Source organism: Zootoca vivipara, chromosome 15 (assembly GCF_963506605.1).
Source record: "Zootoca vivipara chromosome 15, rZooViv1.1, whole genome shotgun sequence".
Lineage (NCBI taxonomy): Eukaryota > Metazoa > Chordata > Lepidosauria > Squamata > Lacertidae > Zootoca > Zootoca vivipara.
Genome location: NC_083290.1, coordinates 386,333 through 410,821, shown reverse-complemented (window position 1 = coordinate 410,821; position 24,489 = coordinate 386,333). Strand labels below are relative to the sequence as shown.

General features: G+C 55.4%; 1 protein-coding gene across 1 annotated transcript in view; it reads left to right on the top strand.

Moving 5' to 3' along the window:
- The window catches only part of RTN4RL1 (reticulon 4 receptor like 1), a 55,525-nt gene extending 33,601 nt beyond the window's left edge, over positions 1 to 21,924 (top strand). Inside the window, exon 2 of the mRNA XM_060283107.1 lies at positions 20,512 to 21,924. Within this exon, the coding sequence (XP_060139090.1) occupies positions 20,512 to 21,854 (1,343 nt within the window). The 3' untranslated portion in view covers positions 21,855 to 21,924. The remainder of the gene's footprint in view (positions 1 to 20,511) is intronic.
- Positions 21,925 to 24,489: the final 2,565 nt, after the last annotated feature.

Below are 24,489 nucleotides of genomic sequence, written 5' to 3'. Positions count from 1 at the left end.
CTCTTCTCCTCCCTCCTGCCGGGGCTCAGAGAAGCTGCTATTTTTCCCCCTATGGCTCTGAGGCCTCAATGCATTCAGGCGGCTCCCTGTTGGCAGAGGAGGGAGGATCTTGGGGGAAACGCTCTGGTTCTGGGGAGCCTGTGCTGTGACAGGGCTGGCCGGCCCCCATTCGCAGGGATGCTCACCATGGAGAAAGAGTAAGGGGCCGCTCAGCTGCTCCAAGCATCAGAGGTTCCCGTTGTAAACTGTGGAACTCCCTGCTGCAGGAGGCTGTGAAGGCTCCCAACTTGGATGGCTTTAAAAGAGGAAAATTCATGAAGGAGGAGAGGGTTTTCAATGGCAACTACTGTAGGAGTGATGGCTCAGGGGCAGCCACGCTTCTGAATACAAGTTGCTGGAAACCACTGGTGGGGGGAAGAGAGCTCTTGCGCTCGGATCCTGCTTCCAGGTTTCCCAGGAGAGGCATCTGGCTGGCCACAGAGAGAGCAGGCTGCTGGACTCGGGGGGACACTGGCCTGTCCCAGGGTGCACTGGGGCTCAGGTCCTGCTTGCCAGTTTCCCTATCAGAACCGTGACCTCACAGTGGCCACCCAGATGCCCCCAAGATGTGGATAGCTCAGTGGGTGGAGCAGGAAGGTCTTACTCTCAGGGTCATGGGTTGAAACCTCACGTGGGGCAGAAGATTCCTGCATTGCTGGGGGTTGGACTAGATGATCCTTGTGGTCCCTTCCAACTGTATGATTCTGCGAGAGGGACCGAGCACAAGAGCCTCTCCTCCTCCCTGAATCGGCTGCTTCCCTCCAGCTCCACTTGCCGAACAATGGGCCCCTCGGCACTCCTCCTTTGTGGTGCCTCTTCATCTCCCCCTCTCCCACCAGAACCCTTTTCACGGCAGCCGCGAGCGCCGGCATTGTGGGCGCTTTTATATATAGCGCAAATGCGTCGCGGCCTCGCCGTCGAGCGTCCTCCGAGTGGCTCATTGAAGTTTTCCATGCCACTCATCACCATGGCATCCAAACACCCGGCAGGGCTGAACAAGGGCCTGGATCCCATTCCGGAGCCACTCTGCCCCTCACTCCACCCACCCCCTCTCCCTCAGTCCCAGCCTCTCATTGTCACCCAAGCAGCTTCTTCTGGGGGCTCCTGCCTATGCCTGGGTACTTTGCAGGCTCTTCAGAGCCAGCACCCCCCCCCCCCCCCGTGCCCCTAATCTAAGCTCCCCTTTCAGCTCCTGTCATCTCTGCCTCCCTCCCTCCTTCCTTCCCTCTCTCTTTCTCATCTCAGGAAGGATTTCCTCCTTCTGCCAGGCAGCCAAGCCCCGTGCCAAACAGCTCTTGCTCTTCAGCCAATCTCCCCAATGGCTCAGGTAGAATCTACTACTTCTCTTGTGTAGTAGTTTAAATTCAGGGCAGGCAACTCCCCGTCTTCCTTTCCTGAGCTGCCTTTAAATATTTGGAAAACATGCGGGGTGGGGGTGGTTTGAGATTCCCTTCCCTCAAGATGTGTGCCTGCTCACTCAGCTGGCCATTGCTGTGAGGTGCCCGGGTGGGGGGACTGCCAGGGGCGGCGGGCTTGGGTGGTCCCTGCAGTGGTGACCTGGTTCACAACACCCCCATTTCTCTGGGCCAGGAAGGGATCCATTGGCAGGAAGGGAAATCCCTCCACCCCCAGGAAACGCCCCACTTTAGGGACGGCCCTACCATCAGACAGCATCAAGCAGCTGCCTTGGGTGTCAGAAGCCGGGAAAACCCAGCCTAGATCCTTTTAAAAGAGGACGGGACAAATTCAGGGAGGAGAAGAGGGCTAGCAATGGCTCCTAGCCAGGATGGCTCTGCTCTGCCTTCCCCTGATGGAGGCAGCGATGCTTCTGAATACCAGTTTCTGGAAGCCACAAGAAGGGAGAGCTCAGATCATGCATGCAGATTTCAAGAGTGGCATATGGCTGGCCACTGGGGGAACTGGATGGGCCTGATCCAGCAGACTTGCCTTATGTGCTATGGGGAGGCCGCACGGAAAGAGCAGTGGAGGAAGCCGCTCGGGCATCTGGGGCGGCGTGCCCAGGGGCAGGGCAAGCTGTCCATCAGGGCGGGGCACACCATGGGGCCTCTGGAGTCTGCCTGCCTCCCTCCCACTCAGCTGCCCTACAGCTTGGGGCGGGGAGGCAGCGGGTGGACCGTTCGGGAACGCTGCAGGCCCCATGGTGAGTGCCGCCCGGCATTTTGTCACCCCCCTCAGTGACAACAGGATGGGACCAAAGGGGGCCTGTCTAGTCCAGCCTCTTGGTCTCACAGTGACTGAACAGTTGCCCGTGGGAAACCCACAAGCAGGATCTGAGCGCAATAGCATACCCTCCACTGAAAATAGGGACGTACCATTCCATCATGATATTTTTACTATTTATACCCCACACATCTTACTGCATTGCCCCAGCCACACATATAAAAACATAATAAAACACTAAACATTTTTTAAAACGTCCCTGTACAGGATTGCCTTCAGGCAGCTCAGGGGTCAGGTAACTCGATACCCTCCAACACTTCTCCAGTGAAAATAGAGACATCCTAAGGAAAAGCAGGACATTCCAGGATCAAATCGGAAACCAGGACAGCTTCTCTAAATCAGGGATGTCCCTGGAAAATGGGGACACTGGGAGGGTCTGTAATAGCCCTCTTTGTAAGCCATCCCTTCCTCCTGTGGGAGGGAGTTCCACAGTTCAACTGTGTATTGCGTCCTTCTGTGGGAGAGCAGCGCTAGGTCTGATGCACCCTCATGACTGTGTCTGCTCTGCCCCATGGCCAGAATCGGCCCACAGGCGATACACTCCCCATGCTGCCTGGGCTTTTTTGAAGCGAGCCACCAGGCTGCAAAGGGGCTCTCCCCCCCCCACGCACACTAAGGAGTGGGGCATTCATCCCTCCCCTTTCCAGGGGGACAGAGATGGCTGCTCTGGCCCCCTCTCCCCGCTCCCCAGGGCGGCTGGTAATGGAGCGTCCCTCGGGCGCTTGACTCCATTAAGTGTGAATCAGACAGCCTGGACAGGGCAAATTGATCTGCTGCGCAGCCGCCCCTCCAGATTGAGAGCGGCTCTTATCCGTGCTGCCGGGGCCTCCGTGATTGGATTAGGGGCTCCTAATGGGCCAGGGCCCTGGTGCTGTCGCAGGGCTGGCAGTGGAGCTGTCAGGATGGGCGGAGGGTGCAGGCCGCCTGCCTGTAATTGAATCAGCGGCTGGCAGGGCCTCTCACCTGGCCGGGCACTGGGCCGTGCGGGTGGCTGGGCAACGGGCAGGTAGGCAGAGGGGAGGCAATGCCAAGCAGGGCTAAACCAACAGGGCTTGGTGTGGCCACGGGCAAGCTGCTCTCAGAGACTCTCCTCCAGGCCTGGCAAGTCAACTAGCCTGGCTGACCTGCCCGTCTCGCCTCAAGGTCATTGTGGGAGCGGGGAGTTCTGCTGCAGGGAAGGGGCTTTTTGCGTCTTGGTCCTGGGCTGCATTAGAGGCTGCTGGATCAGGCCAATGGGGGGCCCTCTAGACCAGCATCCTGTTCTCACAGGGGCCAACCAGATGCCCCTTGTGCGAAAGAGCAACTCTCCCCTCCTGGGGTTTCCGGGCAGAGCAATGGGCATCCTGGCTGGTAGACATTCAGAGACCTCTCCCAGCTCCGACTGCCACCCATTCTGTTTCCAAAGGGCCAGCAGCGAATGGCAGGCAAAAGCCCTTCTTTGCTCTGAGATTGTGGAGAGCTGCTGCCAGTCAGAGAAGTGAGCGTTCATAGAATTGTAGGGTCCCCCAACTGCCATCTAGTCCAGCCCCCTGCAATGCTGATCTAGGCGGACTCTGTGCAGGCCGCCCTGAGCTCTGTTGGTGAGAGCCTGGTGCTGATAACGCCAAGGTTGCAGGTTCGATCCTCATAAGGGACAGCTGCATATTCCTGCATTGCGGGGAGTTGGACTAGATGATCCTCAGGGCCCCTTCCAGCTCCACAGGTCTATGAGTCCATGGGATTTGTGTCCCTGCTGCTTCAAACGCATCCCCAACAGGTGTCTGCTCATCTGAAGGAAGAGGAAGGAGCAACAGGCCCCCTCGCCCTCCCCCAGAGCCCAGCTTCTCTCTTTCTCTCTCATTTAGGAAAGATCTCCTCATGTTTAATTGAAGCCTCCCTCCCTGTGGCTCCAGGATTTCGTGTCCGGGCCGCACGACACAGGCCAACGCGCCTCGGCTGCTTCTGAGATCCTCCCCATCTCTCCAGGCGTCAGCGAACATCTCCGTCGCCGCTTGCCTGACAAACGCGGTTCCTTGAAGCCTCTCCGCAGACGATTTGTCTCACTCAGCTTCACAGGCGCCCGTCTCTTTCCCCCCACTTGCTGCGAGGAGCCGGGAGGAAGCCCCGACTTCCACAGGCAGGCTTGCCCTCCCCCCCCCGCCACTCTTTAAAATATATATTTTACAAATCACCGACATTATTCCACCTGTGCCTCTTCCTCACCTCCAAGGAGCTCAGGAGTACGTGGTTCTCTTGCCCTTCCCCTTTTATCCCCACAACAGCCCTGCAAAGCAGTTCAGGTCAAGAGAAGGTGACTGTGACTGGCCCAAGGTCATAGAAGGGTAGAATTAGAAGGGACCCTGCGGGTCATCTAGTCTAACCCCCCTGCAATGCAGGAATCACAACCCACAGCCTTGGCCTTTTCCGCTGCAGCTTCACCTGCCTGGCTCATTATTATTTATTCCATTTATATCCTGTGCTTTGTCTGAGGACCACAGGACAGTTTACTGTATCCTGCAAACACTGTCCAACTGGGTGCTTGTCAGGGGCCTGGCACACTGCGGCCTCCATTTCTGAGTCCGCTTTTGCAATATTTTTGAGAGGAGGGCTTGTCCGCAGCAGCTCCATCCGGCCTCCTTTTCCTCCCCTGTGCGGGTGAAGACTTAGAATCATAGAATCATAGACTTGCACTCTGGCAGTTGCCGGCTCTCCTTTCCCCACCCCCACCCCGGTCGCCCCCTCCTCCCTGTTCACTCCCAGTGCTGAACTGCCTTTTCAGGAGGGCCTGCCATCTCTGTGGCAGCCGCTTGCTTTGATCTCATGGTCTTCCCATCCAGCATATTAAAAGTTGCAATTAGCAGCATGTTCACGGATGAGCTTGCTCTGGCGGGAGGGAGGGAGGGAGAGGCTCCCCATGAAAGCTGAAAGGTTATTCTAATGAGCGGCTAGAGGAAGAACTTGCCAGGGGAGATGGGATGTAGGGGGATGTCTCCCATGTCCAAGGGGTGGGTCAGCTGGCCGGAAGGGTACGGGCCCCAGGAGGAGGAGGAGGAGGAGGAGGCTGAAATCCTTTTCTCTTGGTCATGGTGGGACACCCTTGCAAGCAAACACACCAAGTATTGCGTAGCATCTTCTTCGCACTGTGAGACAGGATGCTGGGCAAGATGGGCCACTGGCCTGATCCAGCAGGCTCTTGAGTTGTGACTCAGTGGGCCGAGTGGAGGATAAATCTGAGCGGAGACCCACAGGGGGCCCCATCCTTCACCCCACCCCCACCCCTCGTGGAAATGATGTCGCTCAGGGCCAAAGAGCACCTGCTTGGCATTCAGAAGGTCCTGGGTTCAATCCCTGCCGGCTTCTCCAGGTAGGGCTGGGAATGCAGACTCTCCCAAGTGTCCCTATTTTCTAGGGACCTCCCTGATTTAGAGAAGCTGTCCCAGTTTCTGATTGGATCCCGGAATGTCCCGCTTTTCCTTAGGGTGTCTCTATTTTCATTGGATAAATGTTGGAGGGGGTGGAAATGTTGCCCACCCGACACCTTGAACATCTGTTGCTGCTGCCAGTCAGTTCCGACAATACTAAGCTAGATGGATCAAGCGTCTGGTTTGGTATAGGGCAGTTTTCTGTGCTCCTAGGAAGCTGAATTCCTGGCTCTGACACAAACCTGTATCCCAGTCATATGGACTAGCTGCTTTAAAAACTGTGGCTGAACAACTAAGCCCATAGGATGAGCTTGCAGAAATGAGAGCGAGAGGCAGAGAGGGCCTTCTTGGGGGTGGCTACTCCCAGGTTTTGGCACTCCCTCCCCAGAGGGGCCAGACTGGCTTCCTCCTTGCTGTCCTTCCTCCGGCAAATGAAAAGTGCTGATTCCTGAAAGGCTTTTGGGGAACCGGCTGGTTTTTTTGTTTTTAAAGGAAAGGTCTCTGAATATTGTGCTGTGCTTCCTTTTGCTTTTTATCTGCAGTTTCATAGACCTGTTTTTACACCAAATTGATGCCTTTATAGTTTCAATTGAACCTTCTGTCAGTTTTTAGTTTTCTGTGCCTTACCCGTTTTTAATTTTTGTGAGCTGCCTTGCACCCCCAGTTCTGGGGGGGGGTATAGATTATGGAATTGTAGAATTGTAGTGTTGGAAGGGAACCCAAAGGGCCATTTAGTCCAACCCCCTGCAGTGCAGCAATAATAATAAATGATAATGAAAGGAAGGCGGGCTTGGGACAGGGACGTCCTGCCTGTGGCAGCAGCGAGCGCCGTCCGCTGGGCTTGCTGGCCAGCCTCCACCTCATGGCTGCTGTGGCTCTGGAGCACCAGCCCTGCGAGCCCTCCTGGGTTCACGCCAGGCTTGTCACAAAACGCCGGCTCTTCTGAGGGTGTCTGGACCTGATAAAAGGCCCTTGAAAGGGGCTGCACAAAGCCCAGCCGCACTTCAGAAGGGGAGACGTGGCCACAGATGTTGCTGGCAGGATAAATGCTATCAGAACCCATCAGATGGCGAGTCGGCCCCCCTCCCCCCCCACACACTTCCAAGGTTCAGCACTGGCTGGTCCCTCCTCTGTCCCTGACAAGGCCTTTCAAAGGCTCCCGCAGCCACAGCACCTCTGGAGATGGAGGGGGCGCATGTCCCCTCCCTCCGCTTTTAATTAGCTGCGCCTGCCCTTTCTCTCTCTGCCAGGGCCACCCCCCCCCTGCCCAGCTCTCTTTCCATCACTTCTTAATTTCCTGGAAACTTTTGCTAGATGGACTTGAAACAGCAGGAGGAGGAGGAGATGGGCAGCTGCCCAAGGAGAGCCTAGAGCAGGCATCCCCAAACTGCGGCCCTCCAGATGTTTTGGCCTACAACTCCCATGATCCCTAGCTAACAGGACCAGTGGTCAGGGAAGATGGGAATTGTAGTCCTAAACATCTGGAGGGCCGACGTTTGGGGGTGCCTGGCCTAGAGCCACATGTTGCCTTCCTGGACCAGCCCCACAAGCAGAGGCTGGTCACTATGTGGGGGGGGGCTGCTGTCCCCACTCCAAATAACAGGTTTAGGGCCCGGTTTGCTTAGTTTTTACCACCCTGCACAGAGCGGCTGTTTGATATCCTGGGTCCCTTAAGCGGCACAAACTGTGGAACTCCCTCCCACTGGAGGCAGGGGTGGCCACCAACCTGGATGGCTTTAAAAGAGGATTGGACCAATTCATGGAGGAGGAGGGGGCTACCAAGGGCTACTATCCAGGATGAGCTATTGCTCTGCCTCCACAGACAGAGGCAGTAAATTATTCTGAATCCCAGTTTCTGGAAACCAGGGGAGGGGAGAGGTCTGGACTAGATGGGTCTCTGGCCTGATCCAGCAGCCTCTGCTTAAGTTCTTAGGGTATAGAGAGGGTTGCAGCATTGGCAAAAGATTCCTGGTTCATCCCCACCACTCCTACCCCTACTTTCTCCAAGTAGGGCTAGGGAAAATACAGTATCCTATCTGAAAAGCCCTGGAGAGACGCTGCCAGCCAGGGTTGACAATACTGAGCTACATGGACCAATGGCCAGACTCAGCTCCCAAGGTTCCCATTTAGAATCATAGAATTGTAGAGTTGGTACCACCAAGGGTCATCCAGTCCACCCCCTGCAATGCAGCAATCTCAGCTCAAGCATCCAAGCTCTGCTCAAAAACCTCCAAGGAAGGAGAGTCCACCACCTCTTGTGGGAAGGCGTTCCACTATCAAACAGCTCTTACAGTTGAGTCGGAATCTCTTTTCTTGGAGCTTGAAGCCATGGATTCGAGTCCTACATTCCACAGCAGGAGAAAACAAGCTTGCTCCATCTTCCCCGTGACAGCCCTTGAGATATTTGGCTAGCCTGTCTCCTTTCACTCTCCTCTTTTCCAGGCTAAACATTCCCAGCTCCTTCAACCGTTCCTCATCAAGCTCGGCTTCTAGACTCTAGACCCCTGATCATCTTAGTTGCCCATTTAAGTCAGCCCTTTGTGCAGAAGCAGGAGGGCCGGAATCTAACTTTATTTTTAAGGGAAGAGCCACGGCTCAGTGGCACAGAGCACCTGCTTGGCATGCAGAAGGTGCCAGGTCCAATCCTCAACAGCATCCCTGGCTAGGGCTGGGGGAGATTTCTCTGTCTGAAATCCCAGAGAGCCATTGCTGCCAGTCAGTGTAGACAATAGGGGTGGGTGAGACCCCCTGCCTGAAACCCTGGGTGGGCCAGCGCTCTAAGGCAGGCTCCTGTGTTCCCATTCAATGTAGCTTTTATTCAAAAGCATGAGGACTAGCATCTTGCTTTGCTTTTAGAGAGAGGTTTTAGCTCACTGGCAGAGCCTCTTGCTTTGCATGCAGAGGCCCCCTGTTTCAGTCCCTAATAACATCTCCAGGTAGCATTGGGGGAAAGACCGAAACCTTGCAGAGGGATTGCTGCCAGTCAGTGTGGACAATACAGAGCTAGTGGTCTGACTCTGTATAAGGCAGCTTCTTATGCTCTGCACCAGCAGCTGCTTCTGCTGTTGTTGTTGTTCCTAGAGAAACCTCTTGAGGCGAGAAGGAAGGAGGAGGGAAGGAAATTTCTGCCCACGAATTGCTGCACTCCAAGGTGCCCAGGAGGCAAGAGGGATCCTTTGAGACAGGAGATCCCCTGAGGCCAAGAGGCAGGTCTGAGCATCTTGCTTCTCCAAAGGGAGAGGTGCCTCCTCCCCCCCCCACTTGCAAGACCCGTCTGGAAAAAAGCAGGAAGAGGAAGAGGCTCAGCCTATTTAAATGGCAGAGAAGTCCAGGCAAGGAAGTCCAGTGGCTCGGCTTGGAGGCTTCCGGCAAGCAGGGAGATCCACCAGCTCTTTAGCAGGGAGTCATTCCCATTATCCGACTGTTCTGCGGTTCCGCCTCATCAGAATGGCCGCTGGCTGCAGCAGGATCAGGCCAAATAGGACCCCCAGCCCAGCCCAGCCCAGCCTCCGGTTCTCACAGTGGCCAAATGCCCCAAAGAGTCTGGACCAGATGTTTTTCTGGCTTGGAGCTTGATGGGAGTTGTAGTCAGAAACATGGCTGTGCTCCCAGGGGCTGATGGGAGTTGTAGTCTAAAATATGGCTGCTGGCTGGAGTAGATGGAATTTGTAGCTCATAATATCAGGAAGGCACCAGTTTGGCAAAGGCTACCACCTGCCACGTAGCATCAGCTCCTGGGGGGCCAGCCACCAAATGGTCTTGCATCAGGAACCAGTTCCAAGTTTGTCGGGGTGCGACTAAAGTGAGATGCATTTCTGGCACTGGGTGGGAGTACAAGATCTGAGGCCTATTTGTTCATTTATTGTTATTTTTATTTATCTCAAAAGATTTACCTCCCACATCTCTATTCAGAAAGCCTCCAAGGCAGGGTGCACATTTAATAAGAATGTAAAATGATTTTTTTTTCTTTACAAAAATGTAATCCATAATACAGTTTCTTTAGAAATGACATACATAGCAGGTAAACAGAATAAGGAATGGAGCCCCCCTGTTCTCTGCTGGGTGTGCAGAAGTCAAGCAGTCAAATGCTGGGTTATTTTCAAAGGCTTAAGGTTTTTTTAAATAAAAAGCCATTGCTCAGAGCCCAAGAGCCATTCAGTTTCACTCCAGGGCCTCTTCCTGGTGGAGAGTATTCCCCAAATGGGGCTACACCCAAAAAGGCCCTGCCCTGCTTACCACCAGCCAGGTATTTGTGCAGAGCAGAGAGATTGAGATGACAGAGGAGACAAAGCCTCGATTAAGGGAGTTGGCGATGTTTAGCCTGGAGAAGAGGAGATTGAAGGTGACCATCAAGTCTCCTCTCAATATAGTGGCACCTTGGTTTTCAAGCAGAATGCATTCTGGGAGTCTCTTCGAAAATCAAAGCATGACTTCCGATTGGCTGCAGGAGCGTCCTGCAGCCAATCGGAAGCTGCGCCAGACGTTTGGCTTCCAAAAAACGTTCGGAAACCAGAACACTCCTTTCTGGGTTTCGATTGTTCAGGAGCCAATCTGTTCAGGAGCCAAGGTGTTTGGCTTCCAAGGTACGACTGTACCTCAAGGGCTCAGTCTCACATGGAAGAGGGAGCAGGCTTGTTTTCCGCTGCTCCAGAGGGGAGGACCTGAACCAAAGGATTCAATCTTCAAGAAACTAAACATTAGGAAGAACTTTGCGATGGTTTGACAGCAGAACGGACTCCCTCGGGATGTGCTGGTCTCCTTTTCCTTGGAGGTTTTTAAGCAGAGGTTGGGTGGCCACCTGTCAGGGATATTTCAGCCATGATTCCTGCATTGCAGGGGGCTAGACTGGATTTCCCCTTCCCTTCCCTTCCCTAAAAGAAACCAAGATTCCAGTCCTCTTGGTTCTGAATGGAGGCCAATTTGCAGCGGGATGCAGGAAGCAGGTCTTGCACTGACAGCTGGCCCGTCTGGCTCAGTACTGTCCACACTAAAGGAGAAGGGGCTCTGCGGGGTTTCGGAAGGGAGCCTTTCTCTCAAAGTCCCTGGGGACATTCTGCATGCCAAGCATGTGCTCCACCCACTGAGCTGCAGACCCTTTTTGAAAGAGCAGAGATGGGGAGAAGCTGAGCGGGACAGGGGAGAGGAGGCGAGAAGTGGGGCTGGGCAGGGCCTTTTTCTGTCAGATAAAGCAGGAGAGCCGAGCCCTCGGAGGCAGATGCTCTCCACCCAGGGGCCAAGGCAGACCGCTGCCCCCTGCTATGAAGGCCCTCATCCTCTTCGGCTGCAGCCTCTGCCAGGGTGGGAGCAGGAGCGAGCGGATGAACCTGCCAGAAGAGCCATTACTCTCCATCCCGTGCACATTCCCCAATGGCCGCTTTTGACAGCCAGGTGGATCGGTGCTAATTTGGTTTTGAGGAGCAGGCATCTGCTCGGGCTCATAAGAGCGCCTGGCCCTGTGGGGGCTGGGTTCCAAGCCAGAGTGAGGGGGCAAAGGAGGCTACTGGCTGGCCCTGCCCCCAGCCAGCCATCAGGAAAGATGTGATGGGGGGAGGCTCTGCTCCCACCCACCCCCCAGCCCCGCATAGATGCCTGCACGATTCTTCCTCTTGCTGGCAGCGCTGGGGGCGGCTGGCTCCTTGCATTAGCTCCCTTGCAGTGTCAGGCGGTTAAGGCCCTGAGTGTTCCTGCTTGCCCATGCCAGTGGCAGCCTGTTGCTGGCCTTTCCGAGAGACGGACAGCGGCTCAGCAGGGAAGGACGCCTGCTTTGCATGCAGAAGGTCCCAGATTCAACCCCCCCAACAGCATCTCCAGGGAGGACTGGAGGAGACAATGTTGTGCCTGGAAACCTGGAGGGCTGCTGCCAGTCAGTGTGGACAGTACTGAAGTAGGTGGGCCAAGGTTTTGGCAAGGTAGAACTTCTCTGTGTGTGCATGTTTAACAAAGGCTGCAGCCCTGGGCAACCCTTCTGTCTGCACACAAGCCATAGGTAGGTCTAAAGCACATGGCTTCTCCAAAGAACCATGGGAACCGCAGTTTGTTATGGGGGCTGCTGCTCTGAGGGGGGTAAATGACGGGGGGGGGGAAGGATCTTTCCTACCACTTGAACTCATGGACATCCAGTGAAGCTGAATGTTGGAAGATTCAGGAGAGATAAAAGGAAGGACAGCGCTAAACTATGGAACTCCCTCCCACAGGAGGCAGGGATGGCCACTAAAGAGGCTTAGATGAATTTATGGAGGAGGGGGGAGGCCTATTGATGACTCTGCTCTGCCTCCACAGTTGAAGGAATCTTGTTTGGAGGTTTCCCACTGAGCCATCTGGTTTCATAGAGTTGGTAGGGACCTTGAGGGTCATCCAATCCAACCCCCCGCAATGCAAGAAAATGCAGCTGTCCCTTATGGGGATTGAACCCGCAACCTTGGCGTTATCAGCATCCCGCTCTAACCAACTGATCTATCAGCCGCTGTGGGAACAGGATGCTGGACCAGATGGGCCACTGGCCTGATCCAGCAGGATCTCCTTATATTCTTATGAAGCTGCATGCTTGCATTAAATGCTCCACAGTCGTTCCATGTGCAAAGCAGGGCTGTGCTACCTGTCCATTGACCTTTCCGACTGTTGCAAAGGTACCAGGCCGGCAGGAGGCCAGGATGGGCCAGGAGCTACGGGAATGGAGTCGAGGCTCCTCCTCTGACTCACCCGGTGTCCCCTTCCTGGCGCCCCGATGTCCCCGAGCGGAGCAAGGAGGGAGATGGTCTCCTGCGGAAGCGCCACTCCTTGGTAACTTCATCCTTGAGATTGAATGCCAGCGGTTGGCGTGGGAAGAAATCGCCCCCGCCAACTGACCCGCCCTCCCGTTCCCCTCCGGAAGGCCAAGCGCCTGCCTGCCCATCCACTGGCAATCATTTGTCTGGGTCCAAGGAAGGGCCCCGAGGGGAGGTCCTGGGCCAGGCGAGAGGAAGCTTGAGTTTCATCCTGCGCTATTGATTTTCCCCATTATTACAGTATGGGATTTATGGCTGGCTTTAAAACTGCAATAAGTGGCAAGCTGAAGCAGGTGGGGGCGCGAGGAGCCTCAGGATGACCTTGGGAAGACGGTCCCCCTCCTTCCCTTTCCTTCTCCCCGCACCAACTCTCCTTGCTTCCTACCAGCAGGGTGGGATGCAGCAGGATGAGGCCCCCACCCGCTCCAGACCCCTTGCCACTGGCAAGGCGGAGCTTTGGCATTTGGCAAGAGAGAGGGTCCCGTTCTTCACCCACCCAGAGTCCTGAGGCTACCCGGAGCCCATCTGTGTGGGGTGTCTGTGGCTGCCAACCAGAATGGCCCCGTTCTCCCTCCATCGGTGGAGGCAGGAAAGCCCCGCTTGCCGACTTCTCATTTTGGGCATCTGGCTGGCCACTGTGAGAGCAGGATCCTGAGCTAGATGGGCCACTGGCCTGATCCTGCAGGCTCTTCTGAGGATCTTATGTCTGTCTCCTGGTCTTGCTTTCCTCCTTGGCTTCCTTCCTCTGAAGCAAGATGCCCTCCAGAACTGGGCATGGATGTTGCAGGTGGGCAGAATGGCACTTGGGATTCAGGAGCATGTATCAATCTCTTCTTAATATCATTATTTATTTAATAAAATGTACACACTGCTTGATAATTAAAAAAAACAAAAACCTCAAAGCTCTTCACCAAAAAGATTAAAGAACAAAATTACCAGTATGAATTAACCACAATAATTTAAGACTTTTGAAAAGTTAACCATAGACAAAGGAACAGATCAAAACTCACGTCAGCTTTCTGGACAGGCTTGTCTAAACAAAAGTTGTTTTTTAAGGAGGAGCTGGAAAGAGTGCAGAAAGGCACCTTATTCTTATTATTCACTTCATATTTTAATTTATATTTTTATACTTTATATTTTTAAGGGAAAAAATCTCAAAGCGGTTTACAATGCATTAAAACATCTAAGTATACTGTACATTCAAGGCAACATAATTAACAGGAAACTAAAATATCATCTTAAAGATTTCAAAATAAAATGTTGCAAAGGAGGTCAACTACAGAATGCACATTTAACACAGCAAAGTTAACAAAACAAAACAAAAAATTCAAACGAAAACATTACCAAAGGAAGTCAAATATAAAATGTGCATTTAAAACCGCATACTTAGCAAGAGAACGAAATATTCTCAATCAGCAGGGAGTTCCAGAGTGTAGGTGCTGCCACACTAAATGACCAGGTTCTTACAAATGTGGGACAGGAGTCTTGTGGCTTCTGCCAATCAAAGTGGCCAAATGGTCCCAAAGCGACTCTGTAAGCAAGCTGGTCCCAAGTTGTTAAGAGCTTTGTATATTAATATTAACTCCTTGTACTTGACCTGGTAGCAAATCCACAATCAGTGAGGATCTCTGAGCACAGGTGCTGATAAGGCCTCATCCTGTCTGCTCTCGTGCCGAACATCCTGCACCAAACCCAGAACAGTCTTTCTCCTGGAAAGGGAATCCCTGGATTCCAAGGCTATTCAGACTCAGCTGGGCCAAAGGGGGGCTTCCTTCACCCCCCACTAAATGTTTCCCCCGGGACAAACAAGGCAAGTAGGTTGGCGGCCCCAGAGCCCACCCCTTCTGCCTTTAAGGTCATAATTGCCATTAAAGCCACAGCTTGCCTAACCAAATTATGCAAAGACAAAATTATCTCCCGTGATTTTTATGTTCCAGAAACTGCCGGGGCGATTACTGGGGGATTGGAAGCAGCTGTCACTCTATCAAAAACTATAATTCCAAACAGCTGGGATCTGTCAGTTATTTATGACGCCGCTTGCGAGGCGAGAGGGAAGGAGGGTTGGCGCATGGGCTCCACATCTTCAGGCCACACGGAGACCCCAGACTCCGGCAGGCACATTCCAGGCAGCTGGGGGGGGGGGTCCTCCTGCCCCAATCAGGCAGCAGAAGCAGCTTGGGGCCAAAGCAGAGCTACTTAGCCCTACTAGGGTCCCCTGTACAGAAGGCTTGCAGCATTCGTTTAGGGGGAGACAGGTGAGCAAGAAGCACGCAGAAAGCGGACAGGGGAGAGTTTTCCCCCCTCTCGTAACACTAGAACAATGAAACTGAATTTGGGAAGATTCAGGAGAGACCAAAGGAAGGACTTATTCACACAGGGCAGTGTTCAACTGTGGAACTCACACCCGCAGGAAGTAGTGATGGCCGCCAACCTAGATGGTTGGAGGAGAGAACTATCTGTGGCTGCTGTGCATGAGGGCTCTGCTCTGCCGCCACCGTCAGAGGCAGCAATGCTCCGGAACCCCAGTTGCTGGAAACCGCAGGAGCGGAGGATAATAATAATAATAATAATAATAATAATAATAATAATAATAATAATAATAATAATTTATTATTTATACCCTGCCCATCTGGCAGGGCTTCCCCAGCCACTCTGGGCAGATTCCAACAAAAGATTAAAAATACATTAAAACATCAGCCATTAAAAACTTCCCTAAACAGGGAAGTTCAGGTGTCTTCTTAAACATCAGATACATCAAGTACTGTTTGTGGGGGACAGGAGGCGGGCAGGTGTGGAGGACTCCCTGGTCCTGAATGGGGTAACTGTGCCCCTGAAGGACCAGGTGCGCAGCCTGGGAGTCATTCTGGACTCACAGCTGTCCATGGAGGCACAGGTCAATTCTGTGTCCAGGGCAGCTGTCTATCAGCTCCATCTGGTACGCAGGTTGAGACCCTACCTGCCTGCGGACTGTCTCGCCAGAGTGGTGCATCCTCTAGTTATCTCCCGCTTGGACTACTGCAATGCGCTCTATGTGGGGCTACCTTTGAAGGTGACCCGGAAACTACAGTTAACCCAGAATGCGGCAGCTAGATTGGCGACTGGGAGCGGCCGCCGAGACCACATAACACCGGTCCTGAAAGACCTACATTGGCTCCCAGTACGTTTCCGAGCACAATTCAAAGTGTTGGTGCTGACCTTTAAGGCCCTAAACGGCCTCGGTCCAGTATACCTGAAGGGACGTCTCCTCCCCCATCGTTCTTCCTGGACACTGAGGTCCAGCGCCGAGGGCCTTCTGGTGGTTCCCTCGCTACGAGAAGCTAAGTTACAGGGAACCAGGCAGAGGGCCTTCTCGGTAGTGGCACCCACCCTGTGGAACGCCCTCCCACTAGAGGTCAAAGAGAACAACAATTACCAGACCTTTAGAAGGCATCTTAAGGCAGCCCTGTTTAGGGAAGCTTTTTATGTTTGATGGATTTCTGTATTTTGTTGGAAGCCGCCCAGAGTGGCTGGGGGAACCCGGCCAGATGGGTAGGGTATAAATAATAAATTATTATTATAATATTATTATTATTATCAACTGGGATTCAGAACCAGCGGCAGCCCTTGGAGGGGCAGGTAGCGCCAGCCCTGTGATGCGGGCCAAGCACCCTTGTCTGCCTTGTTCCCAAGGTAGGGTTACCTCCTCAGGCGGCTGCTGAACTGCCCTGGCATGCTGCAGCTGCTTAAGGAGAACGAGACCCCACCCCCTGCATGTGCATGCACGCATATGCACCCCACATCTTGGGCTGCTGCTTCGGCCCTTCTGCAGACCCCCCCCATGCCCATGCCCCAAATGTGCTTTCCCAGGGCCCTGAAAAGGAACCATATGCTGCTGCATCTGTTGCTCCCGGCCAGGCTGGCACCCCAGGAAGGAGAGAGAGCGAGGGAAGGGGGTCCTCCTGTTCCCCCCCCTGCTGAGCACGTCCCTCTAGTCAAGCCTCCTAACGAGGGAGAGTCCTAACGAGGGAGGCGGCGCTCCTGGCCGTCCAGAGCCGGAGATAAATTATTTCAAGCATCCATTAAGCAATGCCTAATTAGTGGCCAATTAGAGGAGTCACGTGGGGTGCAATTCGGACAGGCTTGGGAGGCAGACCTGAGTGAGGAGGGGGAGCCGGGGGGTGAGGGTGGGAAAGAGGGAGAGCAGGGTGCTGGGGGCAGGAAAAAGGGAGAGAGCATTTGTGCCTGGGGAGGAGGGGCAGCGGCAACACTGCCTCAAACCCCACAGCACCCAGAGACTGGCAGGGCAGCGTGGCATCTCTAGAATCTGCAGCCCTATGCATGTGTTCCTGGGAGGGAGGAGAGGCAGAGGAGAATCCAGCCCCTGCTTGGCATGCAGAAGGCCCCAGTGCCAATCCCCCAAGGCGCCTCCCGTTTCAAAGGGTCAGCAGGCAGGTGAAAAGGCTCTGCTCCTCTGCCTGAGATGCTGGAGAACTGAAGACAGCTCTCTGCATCTTAAGGAAAGGGTCCCAGCCCAGAACACGTGCTTCGCATGCAGAAGGTCCCAGGCCCAAACCCCAACAGCTTCCTGTTTCCCTACTGAAAGCAGCCCCTTCATTCAGAACCACAAGTCCCGAACCCTAGTTTACTTTTAAGGAAAGGAGCCTAAACCAGTGCCAGAACAGCTGCTTGGCATGCAGAATGTGTCCCAGGCCAGGAGGGCAGCCTCCACTAGCAGGTGGTAGGAAAGGCCTCTTCCTCTTTACTGGAGCCCCTGCCAGTCAGAGGAGACAATACTGGCCTAGCTGAACAAGCAGCTTGACATGCTATGAGGCGGGCAAGGACCACTGCTCCGTTCCAAGAGCAGCTGCTTGGCATGCAGAAGGTCCCCTGGTTCAATTGCTGGCATATCCAGGTCAGGCTGGGGAAGATGCTGCCAGTCAGTGCAGGCATTCCTGAGCCAGAGGGACCGCTGAGACAGTTTCGCCGGCTCAAGGCCATTTTCACCCTGTGTCTTGGTCTCCTCCTCCTCCTCCTCAGCAGTTGCTTGTTTTAGGTGCCAGAGATTCTGCAGGGACAGAGGCTGCTGCTCATTGCCAGGATACCTGGGTCCCCCAGAGTCCTCCTCCTCCTCCAATGGCCAACTCTCAATTATCACCAAGCGCAGAGAAACAAGTAACGGAGGAGTTGGCGTCTCAAAGATCTCAGCTTGCTTACCTGCTTAAACAAAAACAAAAAAAACATTTCAAGGTGGCAATCTTCTAGCCCTCATGGTGGCAGGGAAAACAAAAGTACAGGGAAGCCAGGAGGAGGAGGCGGCTTGTTTCTGGCCACAGAAGAATAAATTATGTAAAATGATAAGCACATCAATGCACATCGCGGCGGCCTACTTTGCATAACTTGCTCCGGATTTTCAGCTTCTCCTCGGCAGGGATTGTGGTTTTTTTAAAGCACGGCTTCGCTGTCTGTGCAGCCCTGGGCTGAGGGAAGTGGGGGGGGGGGGAGGCAGAGGCAGCGGGAAGAGTGCAGAGATCCTGAGTGCAGAAGACACATACACACACCCAGCCAGAGGAGAGGAAGAGGTTTGTGCGCCCGACTTGCCTCTCCCAGATTGTGTTTCAGATCCACGCAGAGCAGGCCTGAAGGGCTCGGAGGAGGCGCTTTCACACCACCGAGTGCGTCGCTTTCCGTGCCTGCTTGCACCCGAACTGGGGAAGCTTGATGCGGAAGGACAAGCTCCCTGGCTGCCTCTGCTCTTGGGGCTCCAGGCTGAACTGGGGCAGTGGAAGGGGAGGGCCTGCCCTCCTCCCTGGGAGGGAAACCGAGGCCTGGGATGGGCACGAGCTCCCCGGAGAACAGGAAGAAGCTGACATGCTTTGCAAGGGTGCTCTTGGCCACTCCAAGCATGCATCTTCCTGAAAGACTGTGTGGTGTAGTGGTTAGCGTCTGGTCGGGGCCTGCCTCTCAGCCTGACCTACCTCACAGGGTTGTTGTGGGATTGTATGAGGAGGGGGAGAACCCCTCTTGTGCTTTCAGTAAGAAGAAGCTGCTGGATCAGGCCTGTGGCCCATCGGGTCCAGGCTCCTGTTCTTAGAATCATAGAATCCTAGAGTTGGAAGAGACCACAAGGGCCATCCAGTCCAACCCCCTGCCAAGCAGGAAACACCATCAAAGCATTCTTGACATATGCCTGTCAAGCCTCTGCTTAAAGACCTCCAAAGAAGGAGACTCCACCACACTCCTTGGCAGCAAATTCCACTGCCGAACCGCTCTCACAGGTGCCAACCAGATGCCCATTATGGGAGACCCGAAAGCAGGATTTGAGCCACTGGCATTCAGAAGGGCCGCTGTCTCTGACTTGTGGAGACAGGGTGGAGTCATTGTGGCGTTGTGTTCTCCTTCCCGAATGTATCCAATATCCTTTTAAAGACATTTGGGTTGGTGGGAATCACTGCTTCCTGCGGGAGGGAGTTCCACAGTTTAACTCCTTGAGAGTTACGGAAAAGGCCAGGGCATGCCACCCACCCACCCTCTCTCTCACACACACTTTTCAGTCTCTCAGGGACTCCCCTCAGCAACAGCCCCAGAAACCTTGGGTAGATATTTATACGTGTGTGTGTGTGTGTGTGTGTGTGTGTGTGTGTGTGTGTGTGTCTACCACAAAAATTTAAAAACCCAAATGGCAATTAGGAGTGCACTGGAGCATCTTGAGCAGTCGGATGCTATGGCAACCCTGGTGCCACTTGGCAAAGGGCAGGGCATTAATATTTCAGAGCTTAAATAATGGATGGAGGCAGGAGGGGGGGGCCTGCTCTGGCCTTGATCCCCTTTCTCCGGCAATATTCGGGAATGCAATGCCCAAGAGGCCGGTTGGAAAGGGGCGCCGTGGCTTGTGGGCACCTGTGGCAGGAGCCGGGGGAGTCTGCGAGGCTGCTGGTGGGCTGGGCAGGCTGGCCACGGGGCAGGAGGTGCCACAGAGGGGGGGGCTGGGCATGAAGCCAGACTGGCAGGGGTGCTTCTTGGGGGTGCCAGCTCTGCCACTCAGCCCAGTGATGTAAATTAACACCAGAACTTCCCTCCAGAATCAGGCCCGTGGCTCATCTAGTCCGGCATCCTGTTCTCACAGGGGCCAACCAGATGCCTATTATGGGAGACCCAAGAGCAGGATTTGAGCACAAGAGCAAGTCTTGGCCCTGCTGGGGTTTCCAGCTAGTGGAATTCAAAAGCACAGTTGCCTCCGACCGTGGAGGCAGAGCGTAGCTATCCTGGCTAGGAGCCCTCCACGAAGACTTCTCCTCCTCCATGAATCTGCCTCATCCTCTTTTAAAGGCATCTCTATTGGTGCCCATCCCTGCCTCCTGTGGGAGGGAGTTCCACAGTTTCACTGCATGAAGGAGGACTTCCTTTCCTGCGTCCTGAGTCTTCTGACATTTAGCTTCACTGCATGTCCACAAGTTCCAGTGGTATGAATGAACCCCCCAATACTGCCATTTACCCCTCGCAGATCTACAGCTCCCAGCACCCATAACAAACTGCAGTTACCAGGATCCGGGGGGGGGGGAAGCGCCATGTGCTTTAAATTGTATTGTTTGCATGCAGACAGAAGAGTTTCACAGGGCTGCAGGCTTAGTAAAGTATACACATACTGTACAGAGAAGGCCTGCCTTGCCAAAACCTTGGCCCACTTAGTATTGTCCACACTGACTGGCAGCAGCTTTCCAGATTTTCAGGCAGAAGTTTGCCTCTTCCAGCCCCCCCCCCCGAGATGCTGTTGGGGGTTGAATCTGGGGCCTTCTGCATGCCAAGCAGGGGCTCTGGCGCTTCTGTAGCTCAGTGGGGCACAGCCCATGACCAGAGCTGACCCCAGAGGTTCTCCTCCTCTGCCTGGATATGCACTGCAGGGCTAGACTCTCCTTCCTTGGAGGTTTTTAAGCAGAGGTCGGATGGCCCTCTGTCATGGTTGCTGAGATTCCTGCATTGCAGGGGTTGGGCAAGATGACCCTTGGGTTCTCTCCCGACTCTGCCGTTCTTTGTCTCTGATTGCAAAGTCCACCCCACTGATCTCTCTCCTCCTCTCTCTCCTCTTGCAGGGAGCTGCCTGGAGCCCTTCCTGCTGCTTCTGCTGGCTCTGGAGCTCCCCTCTTCGGGCGGCTGCCCCACCGACTGCGTCTGCTACCCGTCCCCCATGACCGTCAGCTGCCAGTCCCACAACTTCCTCGCCATCCCGGAGGGCATCCCCGAGGACAGCGAGCGCGTCTTCCTGCAGAACAACCAGATCTCCCTGCTGCTGCGTGGCCACTTCAGCCCCTCGCTGGTCACCCTCTGGCTGTACTCCAACAACGTCACCTTCGTGGACCCCAACGCCTTCCGCGGCTTCTCCCACCTGGAGGAGCTGGACCTGGGAGACAACCCCAACCTGCAGGAGCTGTCGGCCAAGACCTTCCAGGGCCTCAGCCGCCTGCACGCCCTGCACCTCTACAAGTGTGGCCTCAGCTCCCTGCCCGGCGGCATCTTCTCGGGCCTCCACAACCTGCAGTACCTCTACCTGCAGGACAACCGGCTGGGCTACCTGCACGATGACCTCTTTGTGGACCTCGTCAACCTCAGCCACCTCTTCCTGCACGGCAACCGGCTCTGGAGCCTCCACCAGAACACCTTCCGGGGGCTGGTCAACCTGGACCGGCTCCTTCTCCACCAGAACCAGCTCCAGAGCATCCACCGGGGAGCCTTCCACGACCTGCGGCGCCTCACCTTGCTCTTCCTCTTCAACAACAGCCTCTCCGAGCTGCCAGGGGAGGCCCTGGCCCACCTGGAGGCCTTGGAGTACCTGCGCCTCAACAGCAACCCCTGGCACTGCGGCTGCCGGGCCCAGTCGCTCTGGGAGTGGCTGCGCCGCTTCCGGGGCTCCAGCTCCAGCGCCGTCTGCGAGTTCCCGGAGAAGCTGCGCGGCGTGGACTTGAAGGAGCTGACGGCAGACAGCTTCCGGGGCTGCGCGGCCTCCGAGTCGCTGCACCACCAGGTGAACGGGGTGCGCTTCCCGCCGTCGGCCGACAGGGCGCCCCCCGGGGACCACCCGCTGCTCCACTCCTCCACGGAGAAGGGGAAAGGGCGGCCAGGGGAGCAGCGTCCGGGGCAGCAGCAGCGCCCCGGCTACCGGAAGCCTGGCAAGAACTGCACCAAGAGTCGTAACCGCACCACCAAGCCAGCCGGGCCCTGGAAGGAGAGCGAGGGGGCGGACTACGAGCACAAGTCCCCCGGCCTGGGCCTGCTGCCCAAGCCCAAGGGGAAGTGCCATCGGACATCTCTGCAGCCCCCCAGCGGGGTCCAGCAGGCAGCGGGGGGTGGGGTGCGGGGGGCTGGGGCCAGGGCTGCGGGGGCCCTGCAGGCCGCCCTGCTGGTCGGGGTGCTGGCCTTGGCGGTGATCGTCCGCTGACCGCGGAGGAGCCACGCTGAGCCACCACTGGTCTCTGGAGCCCCAGCGCTGTGACTCCTCCCCCCCTTTTTTCTGCCTGGGGGTTTGGCAGTAGCAAGGCAGGCCCCCTCCCGGGCCTTCTCCAAGGCCCACCCATGGCCAGGAAGGGGGGATTGTAGGCGCGGACCATGCAGGGCGGGCAGGCGAGCAAGCAGGCTCTTCCTTCGCGCCTGCAGAATGGAATTACAAGCAATATCACACCCGCTCGCCACCGATAGTCCCGACAGAGCACCCACGGAAAGGAATTCCCCACCCCTGCCCTCCCCACCCTCCTCTCCTGATCCCAGGGCCCGGGAGCGAATCCTCGGTTTCCAACTACTGGACAACTGCTTTGCTTCCTGCGAAATCCTGCTGCTTTGAGAGAAAGAGGGAGGCGGATATACTACCCCACCCTGCCAGGATTACAAAAAAGGAGCCGCCACCGCCAGGCCTGTCAGGACCGCACCAACTAAGCCAATGTGATCCCTGCATTGCAAGGGGTTGGACTAGATGACCCTTGGTGTCCCTTCCAACTCTGCAGTTCTGTGATTCCATGATATGGACTGGGACAGGGGGCTAGCCTGGGCTATGGGGCACCCCACACACACACTGCCTGCAAGGCCCCCTTTCCGCTTCCCTTCTGCTCCAGGCCAAAGTAGGTAGGGAGCTTCTTGGAGGACAGATATCCAAGTTGCTGGATGGCTCAGGATCCTTCCCCTCCTGGGCAGGGCTGGGCAGCCAACAACAAGACCAAAGGAAAGGCCAGCCAGCGGCCGAGAGGTGGGAACTCTGAACAAACTTTCCAAGCAAAGGTGCAATTCTTTTCCCCATCCTTTTCTTTTTGTAATGTCTGTGTTCACATATAAATTTTCTGAAAAACCAATGCACAAGTTTTCCCTCGGCTTTCAAGCTCCCCGGAGATTCATATCCCATGGCGATGCTTATAAACTGAATTGAGGAGACTGCGCACACGACAAAAGGGACAATGGTTGGGTCTGCAGGCAGGAGGGCTTTGGGTGGGCCGCTGGGGGAGACCCCTCTCCAGAGTGGACAAGGCTTGGGGGAGAGGGATGGGGGGAGGGCAAGGGGGGGACCCACCAGGGACCAATTTACATAGAAACGTAGCACACCAGGAATTGTAGTTTTGTGGATCTGTATGCAATATGAAGGGGGGGGAGAGATGGGAGCCAAGAGCCCCCCCTTGCTTGCAAGTCAAATTGCCAGGGAGGGAGGGGGTCTAGTTTCAGGTGTGTGTGTCCAGAATCAGTCAGTATAGTCCACACCCCAGGAGCTGGGGAGATGAGGAGGAGGAGGAGGACTGCAGCATGTCCTCAACAGTGTTAGCCCCAGGTCTAAGGGTCTTGCTGGCATCCTTGGAGAGGACCCTCCTGGCAGCTCTTAGAGGAGGGGGCAGGATCTGGGGCAGGGAGGCAAGGCAGAGAACAAACACCACGTTTGGGACCATTTGCCTATGGCTTTTTTGAAAACAGCCATTTTTTTAGGGGAAAAGGCAGGGTCAGGGGATGGCCAAGCAGTGCTTGAGCGACAGAGAGGTGGGGGTGGGGGGTCCTGTCCCTTAACCCTTTTGGCTGCCACCCTCTCTCCTCCTCCCTCCCTCCCTGGCTCCTGTTCTTAGCAGTCTAGCAGGCAGGGCATCCAAGCCTTGTCGGGGGTTAGGGTGCCCAGGGAGGGGGGAGCTGGTGGGAGTTGATTTGTGCCCCTTCCCCTTTCCAGCTGTGACCCCACCATGCACGGGGCCCACAGGGGTCCCCCTTCCCGAGCCCTGGCCAGGATCGTGGCCACGTTCTGTTGTTCCAAGTTGGGCCACTACCGGGGAGGCCCTGCCCTGGCTGTGCAGGGGTGGGGAAATAAAGGAAACCGTCTGAAAAGCAGCTGCTGTGGCCTCTTTCTCTTACTCTTTCCTTCCCCAGGTGTTGGGCAATGCATGCTCCCCAGCATGTCCATCATGAGCTGTGTCAGGCAAGGAGGTGCCAGATCACCAGCCCACGCCCCACCCCACCCCCTGCAAGGAGGAGATGCTCCCACAAGGGCCGGGCTTCTCAGGAGAGATGGTTGACTCCCCTGGAAGAACCAGTTTAGGAACATAGGAAGGGGCCTCATGAGAGCCAGACCATTGCTCCCGCTTGCTTGCTCACTGCTGCTTCTGCCCCCTGCAGCGTTTGATCCATGGGTTAGCGGCCAGGGAGTGGGGGCAGGGGACAGCAGGACAGCGAGGGCACATAACGAAAATTCAAGCAGAAAGGCAGCCACATAGCCCTACGTGCAAGCTCATCAGCACCCAAACAGCCACAGAAGACAATGCATTGGGGGCGAGGGAGGCTTGCCGTTAAATAAAGCTGGAAGGCGCCCAAAGGCCTCCCCCTCCCCTTGCATGCCTCCCCGCAGAAGGACACACACACCCCATTGACCAGGGCTCCCATGTACGAAAAGATATATTTGGACACAGGAAGCTGCCTCAGGCACAGGCCGTTGGTCCACTTAGGCCGACACCGACTGGCAACAGCTCTCTGGGGCTGTTTCAGGCAGGGAGTCTGTCAGTCCCACCTGGGAGGTCAAAGATGGTGCTGTCTCCATGCTACAGTCCCAGTTCTGCTGC